We start from the raw sequence: 27,690 nt of genomic DNA on the forward strand, positions 1-27,690 counted from the left end.
CGGAGCCCCTTTTAGATACTTCACAATTCTCAGAACTGCATTCCAATGAGAAATCAGAGGTTTTTGCATGAACTGGCTTACCACACTAACCGCAAATGAGATGTTTGGTCTAGTAATGGTTAGGTAGTTCAGTTTGCCCACAAGTCGTCGGTATCTGCCAGGGTCTTCAAACACTTCACCCATATCATTGCTTAGCTTGGTATTTGTGTCCATGGGTGTTTCAGCTGGTTTGGCACCCAACAAGCCTGTTTCTTCCAACAAATCAAGCACATATTTCCTTTGGCACAGGTTAATACCATACTTGGATCTTGCTACCTCTATCCCTAAGAAGTATTTCAGTTTACCAAGATCCTTTGTCTGAAAGTGATCCTGCAGATAAGTCTTCAGCCTGTCAATACCCATGTTATCATTTCCAGTAATAACAATATCTACATACACCACCAATAGTATTTTTCCTCCCGGAGAGTCATGACTAAATACAAAATGGTCAACTTTGCACTGTTTCATACAAACTTCTTTACCACCTCACTGAACCTACCAAACCACGCTTGAGGAGACTGTTTAAGCCCATATATAGCCTTTCTTAGTATACACACCTTACCATCATCCCCCTGAGCAACAAACCCTGGAGGTTGCTCCATGTAGACCTCCTCGAGTAAGTCACCATGCAAAAAGGCATTATTGATATCAAGCTGATATAGTGGCCACTCATACATGGCTGCAAGAGAGATCGCAACACGAACTGACCCTATCTTAGCAACCGGTGAGAAGGTCTCTGTGTAGTCAATACCATAGGTTTGGGAGTACCCATTTGCAATCAATCGCGCTTTCAGGCGTTCAACACTACCATCAGGCAGATACTTAACAGTATAAACCCATTTACAACCAACAGCTTGCTTCCCATGAAGGGCAGAGAGTTCTTCCATGGCTCGGCACCACCCTAGAGAGGCAAGGGCTTCCTGGACATCCTTAGGGACAGCAACTGATGATAACAAGGTGACAAACTGGCGATGGGAAGTGGAAAGGTGAGTAAGTGAAACATAATTAGAAATAGGATGAAGGTGCAAGTGCGTTTACCTTTCCGCAAAGCAATGGGAAGGTCAAGCTCAGATGCTGAGTGCGGGTCTGGTGCCGGATCCGTCGACGGAGATGTAGCCGGAGGAGTAGTAGCTGGTACGCGTGGGCGATGTGTATATACATGACGGATAGGTGGGCATTCAACAGGTGGTGGCACCGGAGGCAAGGATTTGGTCACGGCTGGAACCAAGGGAAGAGGGTCAACAACGGGAAGTGGAAGAGGAGGAGGTGATGAGGAGGAAGAAGCATCACCGGACCCCAAAAAGAACGGAGTAGACTCAAAGAAGGTGACATCAGCACACACAAAGGACCGTCGAGAACTAGGATGGTAACACTGATACCCTTTCTGGGTCCGAGAATAGCCAAGGAAGATGCACTTAAGAGAACGGGCATCGAACTTGTCATTCCCTGGACCCAGATTATGGACAAAGCAGACACACCCAAATACCCTCGGCGTAAGAGGAAACGGAGACAAAGCGGGAAACAAGACTTGAAACGGAGAATGACCATCAAAGATGAATGTGGGTATCCGATTAATCAGAAAGCACGAGGTAAGCACTGCATAACTCCAAAAGGGTTTGGGAACATGCATGTGATGCATGAGGGATCTTGTTTTTTTCCAGGAGATAGCAATTCTTTCTCTCATCCACCCCGTTTTGTTGTGGGGTGTAGGTACATGAGGTCTGATGTATAATGCCGTATTGGTCCAGGTATTCCTAAAATGATGAGGACAAATATTTGCGGCCATTATCAGAACGGAAAACTTTGATGTGGGTACCAAATTGGTTACGAATCTCAGCATAAATTTTTTGAAAAATGGTAAACAATTCACTTCTTTCTTTAATTAGATAGAGCCACGTCATCCTTGAAAAATCTACAAAAATGACAAAATATCTGTATCCATTATATGACATCACTTTATAAGGACCCCAAACACATGGTTATCAACCCTAGAACTAAAGGAAACAGATGGTGTTTCCCAAACTGACACGACTCACAATCCAAAACAGAAAGCTGACTCAAGGACGGAACCAAAGACTTCAAGACTTTTAGCGACAGATGACCAAATCGGCAGTGCCACTGGAGAGGAGAAAGAGATGACTGGAGAGTTGTTGAAGTTCTACCACCACCACCGTCAAGATAATACAGTCCACCAGCTTCATGCCCTCCACCAATCTTCATCACCGTCTTGAGATCCTGAAAGACACACATAAAAGGATAAAAGGTGACTCACCTAGAACTAAAGGAAACACGATGGTGTTTCCCAAACTGACACGACTCACAATCCAAAACAGAAAGCTGACTGAAAGATGAAACCAAAGACTTCATGACTTTTAGCGACGGATGACCAAATCGGCAGTGCCACTGGAGAGGAGAAAGAGATGACTGGAGAGCTATTGAAGTTCTACCACCACCATCGTCAAGATAATACAGTCCACCAGCTTCATGCCCTCCACCAATCTTCATCCCCATCTTGAGATCTTGAAAGACACACAGAAGGATAAAAGGTAATTGAGTAGTTAAGTGATTTGGTCAGCTTACTGACAGACATAAGGTTAAAAGGCAATTTAGGAACATACAGAACTGATGAGAGGGATACAGGATCTAGGTCAACATTACCAACATCACAGATTGAGGATGTGGAACCATTAGCAAGGGTGACAGATTGTGATGTTGAGCAATGAGATAAGGATGAAAACACACCTGGAGTTCCAGTCATGTGATTGGAGGCTCCAGAATCAATGATCCAGGGATTGGGTGTGGATGCCAGACAAGCCATACCTGAGTGAGCAAAAGTCATCGTGTTCTGTTGTGATTGGATAAACCTCTCATATTCATCACGGGGAACACTCACCATCTCCTTCACGGGACCATATGTGGGTGTAGGAGGTATCTGATCAGATGAATGATTCTCCTGTCTAAAGCTGGAGCTTGAATCACTGGTCGTGGCATGATTGGCCCAGGTTGAGGGTGGACCATGTAGATCAAAACAATAGTTAATGGTATGTCCATCCATACCACAATGAGTGCACTTCCTCGGGCCTGAGCCACGTCCTCTACCATGGGCTCCCCTTGAATCTCTACCCCCAATACGACCACCACCACAATTATAAGTAGGCCCACCATTAGCACTTCGGCCATACACAGAACCACTACCACCACCATGACCAGACTGAGCTTCCCTAGCTCCACCTCAAGTACCACGGCCTCTCGATACAGCAAAGGCAGATCTATCTGAGATATTAGAGTTCTCAATAGATCCGATAGAAATCCTCCAGAGTCGAGCAAATACCTCTTCCAATGAGGGAAGAGCTGATCCTCCTAGCATCTGAGCCCGTACTGGTTGATATTCAGACTTCAGTCCCACCAAAAATCTAGTCACATCAAGTTCTCTCTGTTGCTGCTGAATCTTGACATCAGAAGTGAGGGGGTGATAGACATTCAACTCATTACGTATGTTTCTCATGTTGGCATAGTACTCCTCAAGACTGATTGCCCTGTTGCAGGTTAAAGTACTCTTGATACAGCTGATACACTCTAGTTGTATTGTCCTGACCCGAATACAATTTCTTCGCATGGTCCCACACATCTTTGGCAGTGTCAAGAAACATGAAGTTTACACTAATCCTGGGTTCCATACTATTCCACAACCATGTGATGATCTGAGCATCCTCTTGCTCCCAGTCTTCATACTCATGAGAGTCAGTGGAGAGTTTCTCCTCTCTTATGTGTTTTACCTTCTTCTTTGCCTTCAGAAAGACTTCAACGGATTTAGTCGAAGGCACATAATTCTCTCCATTTAGTTTAATGGAGGTCATTTGAACAATCAGGTAGTTTGTAGGCACCATAACACTAGGTTTACAATCACTGTTATCTCCCATTATGTTATCACCGATTCTACACACTTGCTGAATTCTATTACCACTGAATTCTGCACACTGTACACAACTAGATCACACTTGTCACACTGGTTTCAGCACTTGTTGTTGCTGAAAAGTGTGCTCATTACACCACAAACCCTACTCCTACGACTACCTGAAATCTCACCACTATATGATTATAACTCTTCCTTCGAAATACACAAAAATCAGCATAAACCCTAGCACATTACTGTTTGAAACCCTAGCATATGGTCTGAAACACACTTCCTATTTGATCTATAACATATATCATGCACTGAGATCTCTTACCTTATCACTGAAGTAACAACCACACGAGCAGGAAATCAGTCCACACACGACAGCCACTGCACCACACAGATCGGCCCTCTATTCTTCATCTATTAGGGGAGGGCGATCTTAGAAACCACAACAACCGACCACACACGACCTGACTAGAGGCATAGAAACCTCAAGGGAAGAGGGCGATCACTCCTTTTCATCCATTTCCCTTATCTCCAGTCAAATGCAGAAAAAAAATGAGAAACCCTAGATAGGGTGCACAGAGAATAGAAATCTAGGCAAACAGAAATCTAGGCAGATTCAATCAGCTCTGATACCATGTTATGATTCGGCATGCCTTAAAATTCTATCTGTCTGAGATCGGTTAGGTAGAAAGAGGTAGAAAGGTGGAAGAAAAAGAGAAAGAGAGAAGGGGAAATTTTGGTTCGAACTGGAAGTGTCAACAGAAACTTCTCCTAGTTGGCCAGACAAAACTTATATTATTAAAACTGATTGAAAAGACATATGTGCCCTTATTTAAGTTAGGAGCACTGGTTCCAACACAACATTACAGATCAGCAACATTAATCTAGGTAAAAAGACAGAAATACCCCTACGCTAACACAGGAAAATAGGAGGAATATTATGACGAGAGTTTGGAATTGACCAATTGGCTATGGTTAGTATAGTTAACCTTAGGCCAAATGGAGAGAGGGGGAGCAATGAGATCAAGAGGGAGGATATAAACTTGGTCTGGGACTACTACAAAAAGCCTACGCATACTAGAGAGACATATTGAAAGCTCCACCCACATCTTATACTACCCCAAGTCAAGAACAAGAAGGGGAATGATAATGTGGTAATTATTGGAAACTTATTAGGACCTCTTATCCAAACCGACTTGAAGTCCATTGTAGTGGCAACAGTTAGAGCTGAATTGGAGAAGATAAGATCTATAAAAAAAGAAAGAAAAGAAAAGTTGAATTCATGGTTTAAAATGTCCCCAATTTCCCTAAATTTCCACGACATATTTCCATTTCCATAATTAGCGACACAAAATTTTACTGGAATCGACATTTCCCCAATGAACACTACCAACACTATGGGGAGATAGTTTCCACACCATATTTCCATTTCCACTTCCATGGGTAGTGACATGAAATTTTATTGGAATCAACATATTCCCTATTGAACACTACCAGTGCTTTGTGGAGTCCAAGAGTATTATAACATAAGTTGGTTACAATATTCCAGATATGTGAAGTAAGAATGTTATTTTACGCCTAACTTACATGATAACCACCTTGAGCTAGCTCAATATTCATTTCAAACATGAAGTTAAATATTAATTTTTTGTTTGAGTAATACATTATATGGTTGATCTATTACAATCATTTACATTTTCTCTGAGTCAATTTTTCTTTAACACATTCTACTATGAAATTCTGAATCTTAAGGTTTACGGGACAACTTTAGAATGTATTCTTTTGTCCATAACCTTAGTTTCTTAGCTTTGTTTAATGATTTAGAACAAGATAGTGATTTAAAAGGTGTGCCTATGCTTCTTTTATTGTTTCATAAAATATCATTCTATATTTTGCATATTTTACACTATTTCCACCATATCTATGATTTTTACAATATTTCCATATGATATTTCCGACATTTCTGACATGTTTCTGATATTTGGATGACCGACATTGACATTTTAAACCTTGGCTGAATTGGAGAAATATGGACAACTTATGAGTAAGGATTCGACTAATTCTAGTTCTTCAAGTGGGCAACAAAGTGTAGGAAACACAGGAGCTAGAGTCACACTAGTTTTTTTTGCTCACATAGGTAGTTCATATGTCGTTGCAAATTATACATCCACCTTAGGAAAGGAGGGGCCTCTCAGGATTATAACATCTAAGCACATAACCAATATGTCTACCATTTTCACTTCTTATCAGTTGTATTCTAGTAGAGATAGTCTCTATAACAGTTGGTTATCATATTCCCATTATTGGGAGAGGGATGGTTAGGGTGATTGACGACATTGTCTTACATGCTTGTAGACTTCACATGAATCTTCTTTCTACGAATAGTTTGACAAAAAATTTGAATTGTTCAATGACTTTTCTTCCTAGTAATTATGTTTTGTAGGATTTAGGGTCAAAAATGATGATTGGTAGTGGTCATGAGGTAAACAAAGTTTACTTTCTAGATGAGCTTCTGAGACACAAGAGTCACTATGTTAATTATAATAGTAATGGGTCAAGGTCAATGAGTCAAATTATGCTATGGCATAATCGTTTGGGTCATCTTTCCTTCAGTTCATTGCAATGCGTATTTCTAAAACTTTTTGAGTTTGTTCAGTTATTTAGTTTGGAGTGTGAAAGTTGTTAGTTGGGAAAGTTCTCATGCTTTTGATATTGTTCACTGTTCACACTTATGAGGACCTTTTCATATTTCTTCCATGGGTGGTTATTACTATTTTCTTTTGTTCATGGATGATTATACTCGGTATATTTAATGAGATCGCGTGATGAGGTATCTATTTTGGTGTGATAGTTATACTATATGGTTTTCACACAATTTGAAGTGAGGACTAAGATTTTCAGATCAGACAATGCCAAAGAATATTTTGAAAAGGATTTGGCCACATTGTTTGGAGCATGGGGTGATTCATTAGAGTTATACACGGCAACAAAATGGGGTAGTAGAGAAAAAAATACACATTGTGGAAGTGAGATGTAAGACAGCTGTATGCCCTTAGCTCCAATCAGATTTATGTACTTTTAACATTTATTGTAAATGAATAATAGTATATAATTGATTCATGTTATATCTGGTGTGTTTCTGTGTAATACCCTTAAACTACACTTATGAGACTTGTGTTAATTTAGAATATTCACAACCGTTAGATAGACTTGGGGAGGTTTACCTGCCAAGGCTGACACTAATGTATTGCCAAGTCAGTTAGGGTGGCTTGTCTCAACTGCCAAGGTGAGACCCGAAGCACATGTAATGTGGGTTTGTTTGAAACTCTGAACCGGACCAGTTTCCAGTTGTGCCCTGGACAATGGAGACAGATGGGCAAAACTGGAAAGTTACACCTAACCCCTAGACTCGATTGTGGTACTACACTAAGTGTTGGGTTGGACTATTTTTGATATGCCAATCAATGAGATCCTTAGCAAGGGTCAAAACCTGGGTATGTTGGGGCGGTCTGAGAATTCACTTGAGTAAGAGATCAGTGACAGAATCAGCCCCTTTATCGGACAAAGTGAATGATCGAGGACAACACTCGCTCTGATGGAAACCTAAACTATTAGCATGGCCTATATCCACCCTGAGTAGAGAGTGCGACACTGTACCTTGCAGTGTGCTAGGGGTTATGTGCCATGGTTGGATTAATGGTTCAATGGGGTCTATTCTCAACCCCATGGGTCACATTTCAGGTGACCCAAATTCGCTTATGTGCCAGGGGTTTGATGGCCCATCACATGATGCAACTCGCCCACCCCTATAAAACCCTGTTTTTCTAAGTTAAGGCAAGATTAGCCCATTTTCAACATTACAACTACATGGGCTGAACTGCTTTTTGCAATTCAGCCCATATACCTAGATGGTATTATATGATACTACATGGGCTTTAATAGGTTGATAATGTGTTAACTTTATATAATTAGGGTTTTACAGTTTATTTAATTGATTGTATCAATTATGTGCATGTGGATGTGTGTGATGTGCTTCATACATGGGCCATAAGCACTTGGCCCATGTTTATTCGTTAGTGGCTCTCTACGTACATCATGGCTGAATGCACATCATTGCCACGATGTCCATAAGATCATTGGATGATCTCCTTTTTCAATGGGCCCTAGAGCAGCTTCCTCCCCAAGAGGAACCGTGCGAAACCCTAGCCCGTTTTGGGCCAATTTGAATCTGCCTATAAGAAAGTCAGTAGAAGCCACTTTGGTTTGACCTAAATCAAATCTAGGGACATTTTCAACTTGTTCCCTCCAAATATATAAGTACAAGTGATAGAGAATTCATCATAAAGGCCTTCCGTCATTAGCATGAAGATGAGCTATATTAGTAATGAGGAGATGCACTATAAAATTGGGCTATCCATTTGCTGATCCAATCTGTTTGATTGCTTTATAAGATGATAGGGGCGTCATAGACTGATGTGGGAAGGGCCTATCCTAAAATGGAAGACTCTCTCACGGTACCTTGGGCTCCACGAATATGACGGGGCTGCACTTACTAGATAGAAATGTTTAACCTAAAATGGCAATGAATCTTGTTTGACTAAGGCCAAAGGGAAAGCTCATAAGATGAGTGGATATGATCCTTTACAGAAAGTGATGGGGCTTTCCAGCTGAAACAGTTGGCTCCATGCACCTATGTGATTTCCCACATTTCTAGAGACATAACTGCGTATTCGTCACTGAGATGGGGGGGAAATCTCAGACATGAAGAAATGAAAATGAAACATAGATAAAAGCCCTTTCTATGTAAATAACATGAATCAGTTTTTAGGTTGTGGACTAATATTTTGCCTTTTATTAGAAATGGCAAACGAACAATTCGCCAAACTGTTAGGTGATAATAAGCTTAAAGGACCCAATTATGTTGACTGGTTCCGTAACCTTGTAATGGTGCTGACGTTCGAGAAATTGGACAAGGTAGCCAAAAACCCTGCACCAGAACGTCCGGGAGAGGGGGCTTTCGAGGCCCGTAAGAAGGAATATCAAGAATGGAAAAAGAACTCTCTTGCCCGGTATTATATCATAGCCTCCTTAAACAATCTGATACAGAGATAGTTCAATAAGATCGAAGTGTCCAAGGATATCATGGATAGTCTGAGGACCATGTATGAAGTGCAAAATCGTTCTAATCGACAAAAGGTCCTAAAGTTGTTTATGACCACACGGATGTCTGAGAACCAACAGGTTTATGACCATTGTCTCAAGATGATGGGCTACATCAATGAACTGGAGGCTTTCGGGTCTGGGTTGGATGATGACACCAAAATTGATGTCGTCTTAAACATTTCGTCTCCCTCTAATCAGTTTATCATGAATTACAACATGAATAAGTTAAAGGTTAGCCTTCAGGAACTCCGCAATATATTGCAAAGGGCTGAAGAACTAATAAAGAAGGATAGGCCGATAGCCATGCTTGTTGAAAGTGGCAAGTTGAGCAAGAAAAAGAAGAAGGCTAAGAAGAAGCCTCAGAAGAAAGTTGATAAACATAAAAGGCAGAAAAAGGGTAAAACATCAAATGCGTGTCATTTCTAAAGTAGACCAACCACTGGAAGAAGAATTGTCCTCGGTACCCGAGTGGATCTTTTAGGTTGGTCACTACCTGGAACTTGTGGGACATCTCCCACTGCTCCTGAGCTCTCTTCATCAAGAACTACTTCCTGACGATGGGTGTCCAGGATGTAATCGGTTTCCAAGAATTGTGCATTTCGACTGCAGAACACCTTCTGCTCACTTGAGTCATAGAACAGGTAACCCACAGAGACTTTTGGGTATCCTATGAATAGGCAACGGCTGGTCTTGGATTCCAACTTGTCTGCACTCATTCTTTTAACGTGTGCTGGACAACCCCAAATCTTCAAGTATCTGACACTTGGTTTCTTTCCGGTCCAAAGTTCATATGAGTGTTCGGAACCGATTTGGTTGGAACCTGATTCAGCACGTAAATCACAGTCTCTAATGCGTAACCCCAAAAGGATGTGGGTAACTCTGAGTGTATGAGAAGTGACCAGACCATATCCAATAAGGTCCTATTCCTCCTCTCTGAAACACCGTTAAATTGTGGTGTAGCAAGAGGAGCCAATTGTGATACTATCTCATTGTCCTTTTAAGTAGTCCCTGAATTCGTCAGAGAGATACTCGCCACCTCGATCTGATCGAAGGGCTTTAATTTCTCTCCCTAACTGTTTCTCGACCTCTTGTCTGTACTCTTTGAACTTTTCAAAGGATTCAGATTTATGTCTCATTAGGTACACGTAACCATATCGTGAGAAATCATCTGTAAAGGTGATGAAATACATGTGTTGATTGCATGTCCCAACACTCATGGGACCACATACATCAGTATGTATAAGATCAAGTGTGCCTGTACATGTTTCAGGCTTACCGTTAAATGGCCGTTTTGTCATTTTGCCTTGTAGGCAAGGCTCACAAGTGGGAAGATTTTCTACAGCTAGAAATCCAAAGGACCATCATTTACCAACCTTGTGATTCGGTCAACACCGATATGGCCAAGTCGGTAATGCCACAGGCACGTGGGATTAACTGTATCACGGACTCTTTTCTTAGGGATTTCACCCGATGTAGTTTCGGTTATGTTAGTTTCTAGAGAAGGATGTAGAACATAGAGACCGTTCTCTAGTTCCCCGTATGTGATGAATATGTTGTTTCTTTTAATAATAATCATATTACTAAAGAAGACAGAATAAGATGCACACAGTTTTGAGACAGAAATCAAATTTCTTCTTAAATTTTGTACATAAAGGCAATCTTTCAGTACAATTGTTTCTTCTCTAAAAATTAACTCCACGGTTCCTATGGTCGCAGCTGCAACACTTGCAAAAGTCCCCAAGTAAAGCGTAACTTCTCCTTCACTCAGCCTTCTGCTTACCTTGGACCCCTGTAGTGAGTTACACGCATGAGTTGAAGCCCCGGAGTCAATACACCAAGACGCAGAAGCTACCAATAAATTGGTTTCTATAACACAAGATTCGAAATTACCTTTCTTGGATTCCAGGTAAGTAGGACAGTTCCTTTTCCAGTGGCCGGTCTTCTTGCAGAAGTGACAGGCATCTGATGCTTTGTCTTTCTTCTGCTTCTTACCCTTAGTGGCTTTCTTTTAAGGCTTCTTTGCCTTCCTCTTTCTCTTGCATGTCTTGCTAGCTTCAACAAGCATAGCTACAGGCTCATCCTTTTTAATCAGTTCTTCTGCTCGTTACAACATATTTCTGAGCTCTTGTAAGCTGACATTTAGCTTGTTCATGTTATAATTCATGATGAACGGGTTAAAGGAAGGAGGCAAAGAAATAAGGATGGCGTCTATCTGGGTCGCAAGGTCCAGTCCGGATCCAAAAGCTTCAAGCTCATTGATGTAGCCCATCATCCGAAGACAATGGTCATGAACTTGTTGCCCTTTGGACATTTGAGTGGTCATGAATTGTTTCAAGACCTTTTGTCGAGTAGAACGATTCTGCTCTTCATACATTGTCTTGAGACTGTCCAATATGTCCTTGGCAAGTTCGATCTGATCGAACTGCCTCTGTATTGGATTGTCCAAGGAGGCAATGATGTAATACCGGGCAAGGGAGTTTTTCTCCTCCCAATCCTGATAGTCTCTCCTTCAGGCCTCAGAAGCCCCATCATCCGGATGCTCCGGGTCAGGATTTTTAGCCACTTTGTCTAACTTTTCAGAAGTTAGGACCAGCATAAGGTTCCTATACCAGTCGGCATAGTTCGAGCCCTTCAGCTTGTTGTCATCAAGAAGCTTGGTAAATTGTCCGTTTGCCATTTTCTGATAAAAGAGCAAACATCAGTCCACAACCTAATTTGATTCATGTTCATTACATAGATAAGGCTTTTAATCTAAGTTCCATTCCCATTTATTCATCTCTGAGATTTCCCTCCCATCTCAGTGACGCAAATTACGAATTGTCTCTGGAAATGTGAGAAATCACATAGGGTGCATGGAGCCAATTGTTTCAGCTGCATAACCCCACCACCTTTCTGTGAATGATCATATCCACTCATCATATGAGCTTTCCCTTTGGCCTCTGTTAGACAAGGTTCAAAACCGTTTTCAGGTAAACCTTTCTGTCCAGTGAGTGCTTACCCATCATATTCGTCAACACCAAGGTACCGTGAAAGAGTTCCCATTTTCTGGTGAAGCCCCTCCCACATCGGTCTATGACGCCCCTATTATCTTATGAAACACTCAGACAAGCCCAACAGCAAATGGATAGCCCATTTTCTAGTGCGTTTCCTCATTACTAAAGGACCCATCCTCATGCTAATGATGGAAGGCCTTTAGAGAGTTCATCATATGAATCTCCCTATCATATGCACTCATATTTTATATATATATATATATATAAAATTATAAAAATAATATATATAATAAAAATATTATAATTATTAATTATTATAATTCTTAATTTTTTAAATATCAAATAAAAAATATTTCCATATATAATTTTTTATTTTTATAAAATATTTTTTCTCAAAATCGAGCTCGAGACGAGCCAAGCCTGAGATTATGAACTTTTGACTCAAGCCAAGCTCAAGCTCAAGGTTCTGGCTCGAACCGAGCTCGAGCCTAGTACTATTCGGCTCGGCTCAGCTCGAATCCACCCCTAACTACATGGTTGGGGCCCTTGAAACTAAAACTTGGCTTCCAAAGTATCATTTTTGCACCAATCTTCAAGGGAACACCAATACTTCTCCAATTCTTCTAGTGGTGAATGTTGATGATATTGTCATTATTAGGAGTGATGCTTAGGGGATGAGAAAGCTTAAACGGTTGTTTCCGGAGCACTTCCATACAGAATATCTTTAATAAACTAAATATTTCTTGAATATTTGAAGCAAAAATATCAAAGCATACATCACTTTTCTGTCAAAGTAAATATGTCCTTGATCCACTTCAAGAGACCAAACTACTAAGAGCAAAACTAGTTGAATCTCCAATGGACTCTAATACAAAGTTGAGTGTCAATCAGGGTGACTTTTTGAAGATCCTAGAAGATACAAGAGAATAGCTGGAAAGTTAAACTACAAGATTACCGGATCAGATTTTTCATTTGCAATGTGTTGTAAACCAATTTATGCAGACCCCTTGGGTTCCATAGAAAGATGCATTAACCAGATTTAAAAGGAGCCTCAAGGTATGGATTGTTGTACAAGGCATGTGGTAAATTGCAAGCAAAGGGATGTACACAAATAGATTGGGTTAGATCCATCTCTCACAAAATGTCCATAATTAGCTATTGCACATTCCTAAGTGGATATGTAGTTTATGTGGAAAAGTAAGAAGAAATAATTGTGAATTGGTTTGACTGAAGCATCCTCTTTAAGAGATTGGATACAGCATGATATGTTCTGCTAATGTGAAGTCTTCAAATTAGTGCCTGGATCCTTTTGCTAAGAGCCTATTTCAGGTAGGAGTGACCTGCATGTGTAACAAGACAGGATTATAAGTTATAAATTCTCCAACTTGAGGGGGAATGCTAGTGGAGTGCATACAAGGGTATTTATGTCATTTTCCTTTTTTTGTCTAGATTTGTCCCATGTTATTTTGATATTACCAACTATTCAGAGTGAACACAAGAAGAAGATACCCTTCTCCTTTTTTCTTCTCTTTTCTAGAAAGTATAGACATTTAGTTGGGGAACTAAACTATCTCATTATTTCTACCCTGATATCTCATTTGCAATGTATGACGAATCAATTTAAGGATGCACCTACAACACTCCACTTGGAGGCTTACCATATCTTATGGTATTTAAAGGTTCTCCTGGTTGTAGATTGTTGACTAAGGATCAAAGAATCTGAGGATTTCTAGGTTTACATATGTTGATGGCAGGGCAGTTTTGGTTTTGTTCTTGTACTTATATTTTACTTAAGGAAATCTGGGTCCTTTATGCATTGTAGGAGAGTTTTTAAGGATGGTGAAGGAAGAGTTATTGTGCTATTTTTCTTGCCCAACTGGCGTGGGTGACTCGCTGAGGACTGAAATAATGGCTGTGTTGGAAGGAGTGCTAAAAACTAAGGAATTGTGTATCCGCAAATTAGTGATTGAAGGGGTCTCAAAGTTGGTTATAGACTGGTTGCAAGAGGAGGAAGATGCTGGTTGGAAGGGCTACATCTATGAGAAAAGGAGAATTTACGAGACATGGAGATCATTATACAGTGGGTGAAAAGGGATGCTAACTCCTTTGCTGATAACTTGGCTAAACAAGGGGTGGGAAGAAATCAACTTTTTGGGCAATTTTGTAATTTTCCTCTTTTATGGGAGAGCTAAGAGAGCTTATCTCTCCCTTTTTATCTTTGTACTCCCTTGAATTATTTATTTAATGGGTCTGTTTCAGTTATTGATCAAAAAAAAAAAGGTCAGAACTGTAACTGCACACAATTTTATAGAGATTCGTTGAGGTGGGACAGATTCATTGTGTCTCCCATCTGGCCATCTGTTTTTTCCTCTTTACTCTGCTCTTCTTCTATCCACTTTCTATTTTTTCTGGTCTCCTCTACTTTCACCCAAATTTGTTTCTTTTTCTCTTTTATTATCCTGGTTCAGGACTGATTTCATGTTCAATGGAAAACTCTCTAGTATTGGATAACGAACTCTATTTGAAGATTGTAAAAGTTCCAAGACCCAAGTGGAATACTAACAGCTGAGATGTCTACTTTATTTTCACCCAAGTCGAGTAGTGCTTTGCATCCATAAAAGGGAGTAATAATGAACAGTCCTTTTAGCTTCAATTTCAGTATCAACAAATATGCAACCTAATCTCCACAAAATATATCCAACCAAAAGAGGTAAATCCCTCCTGCTTTAACAAACTCTCAACATTCCCAGGTTTCAACCATATGTTTTTAAACAAACTCCTGCTTTAGCTTCATGATCCCTTTCTATGTCGGAGTTTGAGAAGGAGATGGAAGATGAAGATTTATTGTTTGCACTAGTTTCCACAGGCCACACACAGAACAGCTAGCAGAATCTAAAACACCTAAATATGTGCAGCCTTTATTGGAGGAGTTTGGGGATGTGTTTCCCGAGGATTTACCTCTAGCCTACCAATCAGGAAGATTCAGCACCACATTGATCTCATGCCAGAAGCAACACTTCCAAACAGGTCACACTATCGAATGATCCCTAAAGAGAATGAGGAGATAAGGAGACAAACAGAAGATGATGGGAGCCCACAGGGCCCATGACACCCTACATAGGTTCAGGCCCATGAGGAGGCCCGGGCGAACAACCAACCAGCAGCAAGAGAAGGCACCCAGGCCTGCCGCCCAGTTCACTTCGTGTACACCAAGAGGCTGAAGGCCACGTCAGACTAGGCAGTTAGAATCTGCACATGGGATACCAGAACAGTTAAGGTCTCGGTAATGAGTAATGATTGTAATAAGATATTATAAATAGTAGTTTGGAGAGAGAGAGGCATGCCAAGAGATATTTTCTATCCTCTTTCTCTTCTTCTTTTGTAGGTGAACCCCCTCAAAGTGGTTCTTGTATTGGGCAGTAACCCAACAATCTGGTAGCAGAGCCGATGCTGGCAACGAGAACGGATACCATGGATGATCGTATGGACAAGCTAGAAGTCAACGTACACAAGGTGTTTGGAGAACTCAGGGAGCTGAAGAAGACCCTGTCCACGGTGGGGACAATTCTTTAGTGTGGCCAATCGCAAGTCCGAGGTGGATGGCAACCTATCTGAAGGGTCAAGCAAGAGCGGGACCCGTAGAAGAGCAAATCCTAAATCCCGACGCCCAAGCTGGATTTTCCTTCCTTCTCAGGTGAGGATCCAGTTTCTTGGATTTATAAGGTGGAACGTTACTTTTAGTATTATGATATCATTGGCCTGCATCGGGTGACTATAGCCTCCATCTATTTGACCGGTGATGCCCTGCAATGGTTCCAATGGTATCGCTGGTCACATCCTGTCTCACTTAGGGGGAACTCACGGAAGCAGTATGCCAAAGGTTTGGTGTAACTAGTTATGACAATCTCGATGAAAACCTCATCAAGGTTAGGCAAACAGGAACCGTTTTGGAGTACCAGAATGAGTTCGCGAAGTTGGCCACTCGTGTCCACGACTAGCCTGAGAAAGCCCTAGTGGGGTGCTTCATCACGGGATTAAGGGATGAGATCCGATTTGGGGTCAGAACATGGCACCTAGCAACTGTGACAGCCGCAGCCGGCCTGGCCTACATCCATGAAGAGCACTTGAAGAAAGTAACCCGGAACTCCACCCCCCTTCTTCCCATTCCAACAAAAAGAGGTGATTCGAACCAGCCCATGCTCAGCTCGAATACTTCTTGTGAAGAAAAAGGATGGACCATGGAGTTTTGTGTAGACTATAGGGCCTTGAACAAAATCACAGTCAAGGACCGGTTCCCAATACCAGTGATTGATGAGCTCTTCAATGAATTAAAGGGAGCCACCATTTTTTTTCCAAATTGGACCTAAGGTCCAGATACCATCAAATACGGGTGCACCCAGAAGATGCCCATAAAAGTGCCTTCTACACCCACGAAGGCCACTACGAATTCCAAGTCATGCCCTTTGGTCTCTCCAATGCACCATTTACTTTCCAAGCCCTAATGAATGAAGTCTTTAGACCTTACCTCTACCAATTTATTTTGGTATTCTTAGACGGCATATTAGTTTACAGCGCAAACTGGGATTCCCATTTGAATCATCTCAAACTTACATTTGAAGTAATGCAATCTCATCACTTTTTTTCCAAGGAATCTAAATGTTCGTTTGGGAAAACAAGGATACATTACTTGGGTCATATAGTTGAACATGGAAGGGTCATGCCTAACCCATAAAAGACTTTCATAATGTTGACAAGGGCACGGCCCAACTCAGTAAAATGCCTCAAAGGCTTCCTAGAATTAATCAGCTATTATCACTGCTTCATTAAAGGCTACGGACAACTAGCCGCTCCCCTAACCCGGCTTCTCAAAAAGGAGGGATTCCAATGGGATGCTTCAGCTGAGCATGCCTTTGAGGACCTCAAAATCTTAGTCCTCAAGTTGTACTAATGCAGGACAACCAGCCGATTGCATTCTACAATAAAGGCCCTCTCACCCCAGGCCCAAACCAAGTTCACTTATGAAAAAGAGTTAATGGCAGTTGTGTTAGCAGTTATGAAGTGGAGAGTTTATCTCTTGGGCCACCGGTTTACAATACGGGCAGACCAACAAAGCCTAAGGCACCTTTTAGACTAGTTGGTCCTAACACCTGATCAGTAGAAGTGGGCCTAGATGGGCTTCAATTTCTAGATAGAATATAGGCCGAGGGCCACGAATCGGGCTGCCAATGCACTTTCACAGGTAACTGAGCACCTTGCCATGGGCATCTCCAAATCCACTTACCCTCTATTAGACAGGATCAAGCAGGAGGCCGAGCAAGACCCCACCTTGGGCCGTATCAGAAACCTACGCGCCCAGGACCCTTCAGCCGTCCCAAGTTACCACATTGTTCAAAGAGAGCCCTTCTACAAGGGTCATTTAGCCGTTGCACCTACTTCTAAATACCATCAAGAGCTCCTCCGCTTATTCCACCAATCAGCCATGACAAAACATTCAAGGATCATAGGCACCTACAGGCGCCTCTCTAGTCAGTATTTTTGGTCGGACATGAGAAAACAGGTAAGGGACTTTGTGGCCGCGTCCCATGTTTGTCAAAAGAACAAGTATGAAGTCCAGACCCCTGTAGGGCTCTTGCAACCCCTACCCATACCTGATAAGGTCTGGGAAGAAGTCACCATGAATTTCATCCTCCCTACTTCTTATGGTAAGTCAGTTATTCTAGTGGATGTGGATCAGCTCACAAAATACGCCCATTTTTCTGCTCTCCCACCCCTATACAGCATCTCAGGTAGCACAGATTTTCATCCAAGATGTCACCAAATTGAATGGCACCCTGATGTCCAATATAACGGATCGAGACCCGACCTTTATGAGCAAGTTTTGGAAGGACTACTTCAAGGCTCAGGGAACAAAACTACACTATTCAACCAGTTACCACCCCTAGACGGACAGCCAAACCGAGTTGGTGAACAGAACTTTGAAGACTTACCTCATCACTTCACCGGTGATAGGCCTAAGCAATGGATTAAATGCCTTCCATGGGCAGAGCTTTGGTATAACACTTCCTTCCACACATCAGCTGGCATGACCCCCTTCCAAGCACTATACGGGAAGGAACCCCCATCTATTCTAACTTATGAGAAGGGCTCCTCAGCCGTTGGAGAGGTAGGCACCCACTTGACAGAACGAGATGAGATTATAAAATTGTTGAACACTTGACAGAAACACTACTATGCCAGAAGGCATAAGGAAGTGCAATTCCAAGTAGGCGATCTTGTTTATTTGAAACTCCAGCCCTATCGCTAACTAACAGTGGTGAGGAGAGCAAACCACAAACTATCTCCCCTTTACCATGGGCCATTCAAGTGACAGCTCAGATCGGAGAAGTAGCTTACTGGCTGGCCCTTCCCCCCACTTCTAAGCTGCATCCTATATTCCACGTATCCCTCCTAAAGAGGTGCCTCAAGCCTGCAATACTCTATTGGATTTCTTAGAAGATGGCACACCCAGTTGATTCCCATTCAGCCACTGGATTATTGTTGGATCAAAATGGGTAAGAAACGTGTGCAGGAGGTTCTAATTACATGGATCGGGCTCCCTTTAGATGGTGCAACTTGGGAACCCTGTTCGCATATCAAGCAATAGTATCCCGGTTTCAACCTTGAGGACAAGGTTACTGTTAAGGGGGAGGCAATTGATGGGAGCCCACAAGGCCTACAACACCCTATACAGATTTAGGCCCATGAGGAGGCCCAGGCAAACAACAGACCAGCAGCAGGAGAAGGCACCCAGGCCCGCTGCCCAGTTAACTTCGTGTAAACCAGGAGGCTGAAGGCCACGTCAGACTAAGCGGTTAGAATTTGCACATGGGATACCAAAATCGATCAAGGTCTCAGTAGTGAGTAATGATTGTAATAAGATATTGAAAATAGTAGTTCAGAGAATGAGAGAGGCATGCCGAGAGCTATTTTGTCTATCTTCTTTCTCTTCTTTTGGAGGTGAACCCCCTCGAAGTGGTTCCTGTATTGGGCAATAACCCAACAGAAGAACTTGTTGACAAAGTATTTGTTCGAGAAAACACCACCCCTTGACTCCTTATGTAGTTCCAGCATTATTAGTCCCAAAGAAAGATGATACTTGATGCTTGTGTATTGATAGTAGAACCATTAATAAAATCACTATCACATATCGATTCCCAATTTCAAGGCTAGATGATATGTTGGATCCAGTGTTTTAAAACACGGAGACGTGACGTGAGGCGTTCCACTACCTAGAGGCGTGAGGCGTAATTCATAACGCAAGAGGCGTAAGCCTCCCGAACACAAGGAGGCATAAGCCTCCTTAAGAGGAGGGGGGTTATGAGGAGGATGAAAAGGAAGGGGGATCTCATTTTTTCTTTATTTTTAATAAAAATCTTTTATATTAAGAAGAATAAAGATGCATAACAGTAGTTCAAAGGGGGGGGGTTACTCTACCTATTATCTTGAGTTTTATGACATAGTGCAAGGCTTGCAATTTTGGAAACACTATTTGCTAAGTAAGGAGTTCGTGCTATTTTCAGATCATGAAGTGAAATAACCTTGGTGGGCAAAATAAATTGCACCCTAGGCATGTTAAATGGGTTAATTTCCTCCAAGAATATACTTTTATGCTTAAACACAAATCCAAGACTTTAAATAAGGTGACTGATGCCTTGAACCGAAGACATTGTCTTCTAAACTCTAAGCCAGTTGATGTATTTGGGATGGAATTATTGAAGCAAAAAATGGAGGATGAGTTCTTTAAGAAAAATAATGGCTGATATTGAAGGAGAAAATCAAGATTATTTTCTGGTTCAAGGTGTTCTTCTTAAAGGAAACTACTTAATGCATTCCTAACACATCTCTACAACAGATCATTATGAAGGAGGTTCATGAAGCTCGGCATTTAAGGATAAGACCTATGCACTAATTCGGGAGCGTTTCTTTTGGCCAAGCCTTGAGAGGGATGCCTATTACTATGTGCAAACTGCAAAGGTGTCTCATCTACCAAATAGCCTAAAGGGAAATGCTTCTAATGCTGGCTTGTACACACCTTTACCTACTCCTTATTGTTGGGTTGATATTGTTATGGACTTTGTTTTTGACCTACCTAAGACTACCAGCAGATGGGAAAGCAGTTTTGTAGCTGTGAACAGATTTTCAAAGATGCCTCACTCTTTTTTTTTTTTTTTTGAAGGTAAAGTATTGAATTGTATTAAAGTAAAGTGTAGCAGCCCATGTACAATGAAAGCATGTACAATGGGAATATACAGAGTGTCAACAAAAGAAAGGTCCAGCTTGCAAAAAAGAGTAAAGCTGGACACCCCTGAATAACCTTTGTACACTTAACCAAGAACACAAAAAGCCTATAACCTTGTTTTTCACTGAAACTACATCAGAAAAAGAGTTGTCAAAAATTTGACTGTTCTTTTCCTTCCAGAGGGCCCAAATGATAGCAGAAGGGAAAGTTTATAGCTTTACGGAATTGGATCTTTGTTTTGTTTGCATGTAGGTGGAACCTGCCATCTGATGTAAGTATGTTGTTTAATCTGGCACTTTTGGGTGCCACAAGAGGAGAGGGAGAATTATGTGAAATGTATTAGAGTAGCTCTTCTGTGGACTATTTGGGAAGAGTGGAATGCCAAAATTTTCCTAGGAAAGAAAAGAACTTTTTTCTTTAGTAAAGGAATGTATTTGGACAAGGACAAGAGTGACCCTAAATCTCGATGAGATGAAGTGGTGGAGAAACTTCATTCAAAAGGCTATTAGGGGCCCAAATCGACACCTCAAAGACAAATAGCGAACTGAACAGGGCAGAATCCTCCTCATTCAGACCCAAGAAAATAAGTGGGGAAGGTTCATCCGCCTGAGCAGTTCGGAAAAAAAACTATAAATGGAAAAACATTTGCTTACCTGAAGATCCTTCTAGCGGAGGTTGGAAGAGATTTGAGAGTGTTCTGAACTTCCTCTCCCCCCCCCCAAGAGAAATTCTCGCCCCTCCCGACCTCTCTGTAAGATTTTTCCCTCAGCTTGAGAAAAAAAGCAAAGTTGTAAAGGCAGGAGGGTCTGCTTTTATTTCAGTGATCCACCAAGATAAACCCTTTGGTTTGTGGAAGCAGGCTTTTGTTACCACCAAACATGAAGCTCTTTCCTGGAGGGAAGAGAAACTAGGACTCTCAGCCAACCTCCACTCTCAGGAGCTAGCAAGTCTCCACCCAATTGATGCCGATAGAGCGGTAGGTTTTGCTCTATCTGAGGAGCTAGTGCTAAGGTGGGTTAGCCTAAAGATAATCCAGCTATATGGAAAACCGGTTTCTCTGGATCGATGAGTTCCTATGAGCAACACCTCTCCAGATTCTCTAGTCTTTAACGGTTGGCTAAAAATCCATGGTCTACCCTACCACCTCTGGACTGAGGAGCTCTTCACCCTAATCGGAAGCTTGTGCAGAAGCTTAGAGGAAATCGACAGAAAAACTAAAGACCTTTCAGCCTTGAGTTTTGCTCGTATAAAGGTTAGAAGCCATGGTGTTCATGTGATTCCCCGATCCATTCCTCTGTTAGAGCGCAAAGTCTGGTTCTACCTCTCTGTCGAATTGGAGAAGACGACCGAGTCTCCTCCCCAACTCGCCAAGTCAACTCACCTCCCCCTTCCCAAAATAGGAACTAAAGCCCCTGCAGGAACAAAAGCTACTTTTGGACTCTTTCGTAATCATGAAGGAAGGAAACTAGCAGAAAAAGTCCTATTGGAGAAACCTAAAGAGTTACCCAAAAGTCTCTTCTAGGCCTTTTAAAAAGAGGAGCCGAAAAAGCAGGGCAGGCCAACCCCCTCTCGAAAATCATTTTCAAAATTCAAAACCTTAGTCAGAAAACGAGTCGACCCCCAAACAGTTCTCACAAATTAATGGACCCACTTCATATTCAAGTGTTGGGCCGAATCTCCCCTAAAGCCCATCTGATAGACTCGAAAGAAGTCCCTCCAGGCCCAAGCCCACCTGAGACCCCATCTTCTCTAACTGAGCCGATGGCTGAAACTCCCCCAAGTTCGGGAAAACACAACAGGAAGATTTTCAGGCCTCCTTCATCTCCAGAAGAAGAGCCAAGCTCATCCTCTCCCTTCGAGGCAAACGACTCTGAAACTGAAGAAGAGGTAAGTTCCTTCGAAACAGAGACCGAACCAGATCCCAAGGAGGTTGCGTTCTCAAGGGAAAAAGACATGTTCTCTGGAAAGGAAGCATGGGGCAGTCTGGAAATAATCGAACAGACACTTCTCGTACACCCTGAGTACGGAACAGACTGTGAACCAGCAAATCTTAGAGAGAGACGGAAGACGAGAACCTAGCCTTCGAACCAGAGTTTCCCTTTCTCCCTCCTATACTTCGCTTGTATTTCGTTCTTTGCCTTATCCAAATCTTGAATCTCACCTCACTTCTCTCTGTCTTCCAGGTTTGAACGGAGATCTCTCCCAACCATGCATTAACCCAAGTATCCATAAAAAGTCAGAGGAAGGGCAGCTTAATTCCAATAAACACAGAAGGGACAATAATCCGAGAAGAGAAGTTATTGAAATAGCTAGGAAATTGGGGATAAGTAAAGAGAAGGAACCTACTCTCATTCAAGATTCAAAAAAGGGGGAAGAAGCAATCCAGAAGGCTGAAATTGTGAAAATTGGTAAGAAGACCTCTAAAAGGGAGCTAAGGAAACTTCAATAGGGAATGTCAGATCGAAAAACAACAAGGTCTAGGACGGTCAAGGGAAGATCAACGATCAGAGTTCAATGAAATTATTAAGTTGGAATGTTAGAGGGTTGGGAGGCCAACTAAAAAGAAGTTTGGTAAAAGAAACTCTGAGAAGAGAAAAACTAGATGTAGTCATCCTCCAAGAAACAAAAAAAGAAGTGGACAAGAAGCTTCTGAGAGCAATTTGGGGAATTCGTGGAAAGAAATGGGTTTTTCTTCCTGCTTTAGGGGCCTCAGGGAGAATTATCCTAGCTTGGAGTGAAGAGGAGGTTTCGGGTACTGAAATAGATAGAGGAGAGTACTCAATCTCTGTCCTTTTTACCCATAAGTCTGATGGCTTTAGTTGGATTTTGACTGGAGTATACAGACCTAATGCACCTTCAGACAAACAAAGTTTTTGGGAAGAATTGAATGCTCTTCACGAGTTTGACGAAATCCCTTGGATCCTAGGAGGTGACTTTAATGTAACAAGGTTTCCCCAAGAAAACTCCAACAGAAGAACAACAACCAGGAGCATGAGAGGATTCTCCAGTTTTATCTCGAGGCACAACCTTTGTGACCTTCCTCTCCATAACAGCCAGTTCACTTGGTCAAACCTTCAAGAGAATCCAATAAGCTACAAACTAGATAGGTTTCTGGTATCTTCAGATTGGGCAGAAAAGTTTCCAAATCTCCTCCAAGAAATAAGACCTCGTTGCACTTCAGACCACTGGCCTTTAGTTTTGAGAATAGACCCTGTTTTGAAAGGCAAACACCCATTTATGGTGGAAGGAATGCAAAGTCGAAGGCTGGGCAGGGTACAAACTGATGCAAAAGCTGAAATTCCTAAAAAGAAAACTGAAGTCCTAGGGGAGAGAAGAGTTTAAATCATTCACAGAGGAAAGAAACGCCATCCTCATGGAGCTGGAAGAGTTGGACAAAAAAGAGCAATTAGGAGATCTGGACGAAGAAGGAAGAAGTAGGAGAGATGTCCTAAGGAGTTCTTGGGAAAAGGTAATCCAAAAAGAAGATATTTTGGAGGCAAAGGTCAAGGGTTAGATGGTTAAAGGAAGGAAACAACAATACAAAATTCTTCCACAGCTATGCATCTGTAAGGCGCAGAAAGAATCTCATCTCAAAAATTAAGGTGGACCAGAGGGAAGTGGAAGATGCAAAAGAGATCATTGAGACTTTTCTAAACCACTTCAAATCTCTTTAGTCTAAGGAAAGTGCTAGGAGTTTTAATTTAAGAAACTAGGAAGGGCCGATTCTAGCAGAAGATAAGAGAATTTGGCTTGAAAGGGATTTTGAAGAGCAAGAAATAAGAGAAGCAGTCTTTGATATGGAAGGACATAGAGCCCCCGGCCCTGATGGTTTCCCGATCTTCTTCTTCCAGATCTGTTGGGAAGTAGTAAGAGAGGATCTTCTGGAGGTCTTTAAAGAATTCCACTCCACGGGGGTTATTAATAAAGGAATTAATTCCACTTTTATTTATCTCATTCCAAAGAAAAATGGTGTCTTGGAAGTCTTGTAGGGAGTGTGTACAAAATAACGGCAAAGGTGTTGGCAAAAAGACTCAGAGAAGTCCTAAAAGAGTTGGTTTCTCAAAGCCAGTTTGCTTTTGTGAAAGGAAGACAGATTGTAGATAGCATCCTAATTGCGAATGAAGTTGTTGAAGATAGAAGGAAGAGTGGAAGGAAGGGCCTTCTTGTGAAACTAGACCTTGAAAAAGCTTATGATAAAGTTGATTGGGACTGCCTACTCCAGATTCTAAATTTGAGGGGTTTCAGTACAAAATGGCTGCAGTGGATGAAAGGTTGTATTAGTTCTACCTGGTTCTCGATCATGATCAATGGAGAGCCCAAAGGTTATTTTAAAGCTAGTAGGGGTCTAAGGCAAGGATACCCCCTCTCCCCACTCCTCTTCACAATGGTAATGGATATTATCAGCCAGCTTATGGAGAAAGCCAGAAACCTTAATTTAATCAAAGGTTTTGAGGTAGGAAGAGATGCCATAAATGTCTTCCACCTCCTCTTTGCTTATGATGTCATCTTGTTCCTGGAAGCCAATTCGGAGAACATCTCAAATGTGAAAAGAGTGCTTCAGTGTTTTGAATTAGTATCGAGGCTGAAGGTAAATTACTCAAAGAGTAGCCTAGCAGCAATAAACCAGATTGAAGGGTCCCTGATGGACAATTTCAAGGAAACTCCGAATTGTCGAGTGGAAAATCTCCCCCTTTCTTATTTGGGCATGCCACTAGGAGGGAACCCAAAAAATCCAAGTTTTTGGGAGCCTGTGATGGAAAAGTGTGAAAAGAAGTTAGATACTTGGAAAAGCTGCTACCTATCAAAAGGGGGTAGAATTACACTCATTAAGGCTTCCCTTGCAAACATGCTTGTCTTCCTACCAGTGTTTCAGATCCCTACAAGAGTCAGATCACAGATCGAAAAAATCCAAAGAGATTTCCTTTGGGAAGGCGGAGGTGTCAGAAAAGGGCATCTAGTAAATTGGAATCAGGTCTGTAAACCAAAAGAGGCTGAAGGATTGGGAATCGGGCATCTAAAAGAGAAAAACAATGCCCTACTTGGAAAATGGCTATGGAGATTCCCCACTGAATCAAATTCTCTATGGGCAGCTATCATCACCAGAAAGTACGGGTTAAATGTAAGCGGTTGGGACTGCAATCTCCGCTCAAATCGATCAGCTTTCTCAAATCCCTGGAAAGGGATCTCTGCCATTCACAACCTCTTTATTTCTTTCACTGGATATAAGGTGGGTAACGGTACAAGAATAAAGCTCTGGACGGATCTGTGGTGGAGCAACTCCACATTAGCAGAATCGTATCCTAGGCTTTACAACGTTACTCTAAATAAGGGTGCAACCATCTCCTAGTGCCTTCCCTTTTCCACCAATGAAAGAACTTAAACTTGAACCACCTCAGAAGACCCTTAAGGGATCCAGAGATCAGTGAGCTTACTGACCTCCTTCTTTCTCTTAGTGAAGCCTAAATCTCCCCAAATTCCCAAGACTCCCGAGTTTGGAAACCCCACCGTGGAGGTGAGTTCTCATCCAAGTCCTTCGAAGCTTTGGTTGTAGGTAACCGAAACAGTGACTTCCCTTACAAGAAGATCTGGTGCAAGTTTATACCCTTAAGAGTGTGTTTCTTTGTTTGGGAGGCTTGCCTGCAGCGAGTGAACACTTGTGAGGTATTGCAGAAGAAAAATCTAAGAAGTTATATCTCCCCTCACGCCTGTACCCTATTCTTACGTGAGGGAGAGACAACAGACCATCTCTTCATACATTGCCAGGTAGCCAGCAGTATCTGGAACTTCTTTCTACATTTAGTTGACTTTAGTTGGGTGGCTCCTAATCACCTTCAGGAACTGATTTTTCAGTGGCAAGGAAGAGGTCTGAGCCAGAGACGTAAGACCTATTGGCTGATAATACTGCACACCGTTCTTTGGGGAATTTGGGAGGAAAGAAACAATCGGCTATTTGAAAACAGGTCAAGATCTAAGGGTGAGCTGATCAACCACATCACTTACTACTGCAATTTGTGGGCCTCCAGTTCAGAGGAGTTCACAGGAGTCAGTATTAATGATCTCAGCAGAAACGTGTATAACTTCCTGGTTTCCTCCCCTCCTACCCCACCCCCTCCCAGAGCTCTCTTAGTAAGAAAGGAAGGAACCTGGTCTCTTAGCTTTGATGGAAGTGCTTTTGGTAACCCTGGAGCCGCCAACATAGGGGAAACTCTAAGAGATGAGAATGGCCACACCTGCTGGGTTTACAGTGGTCCAATTGGGATAGCTGACTCCACAAAGGCAGAAGTGTTAGCAGCTCTCACAGGGATTCACCTAGTCAGCAAACTGGGCATTCAAAACTTCTCAATTGAAGGTGATTCAGCAAATACTATAAGATGGTTGGAACAACAGGAAGCTGGACCTTGCAGACTTAGTCACTTCCTATCAGAGGCAAGGGACCTCCTGGCTCACATGAATGTTTCTCTAACCTGGATCCCAAGGGAACTAAATGCAATTGCAGATGGCCTAGCAAAATTAGGAGTCATTCTAGAGACATTGTATTGTGATTCTTGTCCTCCTGTGTAATTCTCAGGGGTCTGGCCCCTCTTTTGTACTTGTACACCCTCTTGTGTACCTCTACTTTATCTAATAAAATTAGTTAACTTTTTTCAAAAAAAAAAATGTATTTGGACAAGGGCAGTCCATTGGCTGAAAAACTTAAACCTCTTTGATGACTATTCCTTTTATTATTTTTCGAGAAGTTGGCTAGTAGTAGCTAATACCTTTACTAGGAAGAATAGAAGTTCGGTAGACTGGACACATCCTCCAAAGGGTGTTATTAAGCTGAACTTTGATGGGAGTAGCTAGGGTAATCCAGGACCTTCGGGTAGAGGAGGTGTTCTAAGAAATAAGGACAGCAGCATTATTTCCTTATTTTCAGGCCCAGTGGGAATGAAAGACTCAACAAGAGCAGAGATACTAGCTGTTGTACAAGGGATCTAGATTGTGAACCAGCTTGGAGTGGAGAATTTACTAATTGAAGGTGATTGTCAAGTGGTGGTGGGGTGGCTCTTAAACCCGGATTCTGTAGTTTGAGACTATAGAGACCTCAAAAAAATGAAATGGCTAACAAGCAATATGATAGTGTTCAATGGGTGAGCAGATCAGCAAATGCCATGGCTGATTCTTTAGCCAAACAAAGGGGCTTCTCAGGACTGCCTTTATTGGGCTATTCTGTAACTTGTTTTAGTTGAGTTTGAGAAGCTGTACTTAGTTTTATAGGAGAGGTCACATCTCATGCCTCCACTTCTAGTTTTGGGTGGAACCTAGGCCTGAGA

General features: G+C 41.9%; 1 protein-coding gene across 1 annotated transcript; it reads left to right on the forward strand.

Annotated features, from left to right (window-relative positions):
- Positions 1–22,138: 22,138 nt before the first annotated feature.
- LOC148802916 (uncharacterized) lies at positions 22,139–26,938 on the forward strand. Its single transcript, XM_088902008.1, has 4 exons — positions 22,139–22,412; positions 22,561–22,785; positions 24,367–25,604; positions 26,213–26,938. Exons 1-4 carry the CDS (start codon positions 22,139–22,141, stop codon positions 26,936–26,938), a joined length of 2,463 nt encoding a protein of 820 aa, XP_088758134.1.
- The last annotated feature ends 752 nt before the right edge of the window (positions 26,939–27,690 follow it).

The sequence above is a fragment of the Nelumbo nucifera genome, chromosome 1 (genome assembly GCF_055504915.1).
Source record: "Nelumbo nucifera cultivar China Antique chromosome 1, China Antique-T2T, whole genome shotgun sequence".
Lineage (NCBI taxonomy): Eukaryota > Viridiplantae > Streptophyta > Magnoliopsida > Proteales > Nelumbonaceae > Nelumbo > Nelumbo nucifera.

Excerpts from the sequence above, each read along its gene's own strand:
- LOC148802916 (XM_088902008.1), top strand. The coding sequence starts at position 22,139 with ATGGCTGAAACTCCCCCAAGTTCGGGAAAACACAACAGGAAGATTTTC. Across the intron at positions 22,786-24,366 it reads GGCTGAAATTGTGAAAATTG|GGAGTGTGTACAAAATAACG; the intron begins GTAAGAAGACCT and ends GAAGTCTTGTAG. Across the intron at positions 25,605-26,212 it reads TTTCTTTCACTGGATATAAG|GAACTGATTTTTCAGTGGCA; the intron begins GTGGGTAACGGT and ends AATCACCTTCAG.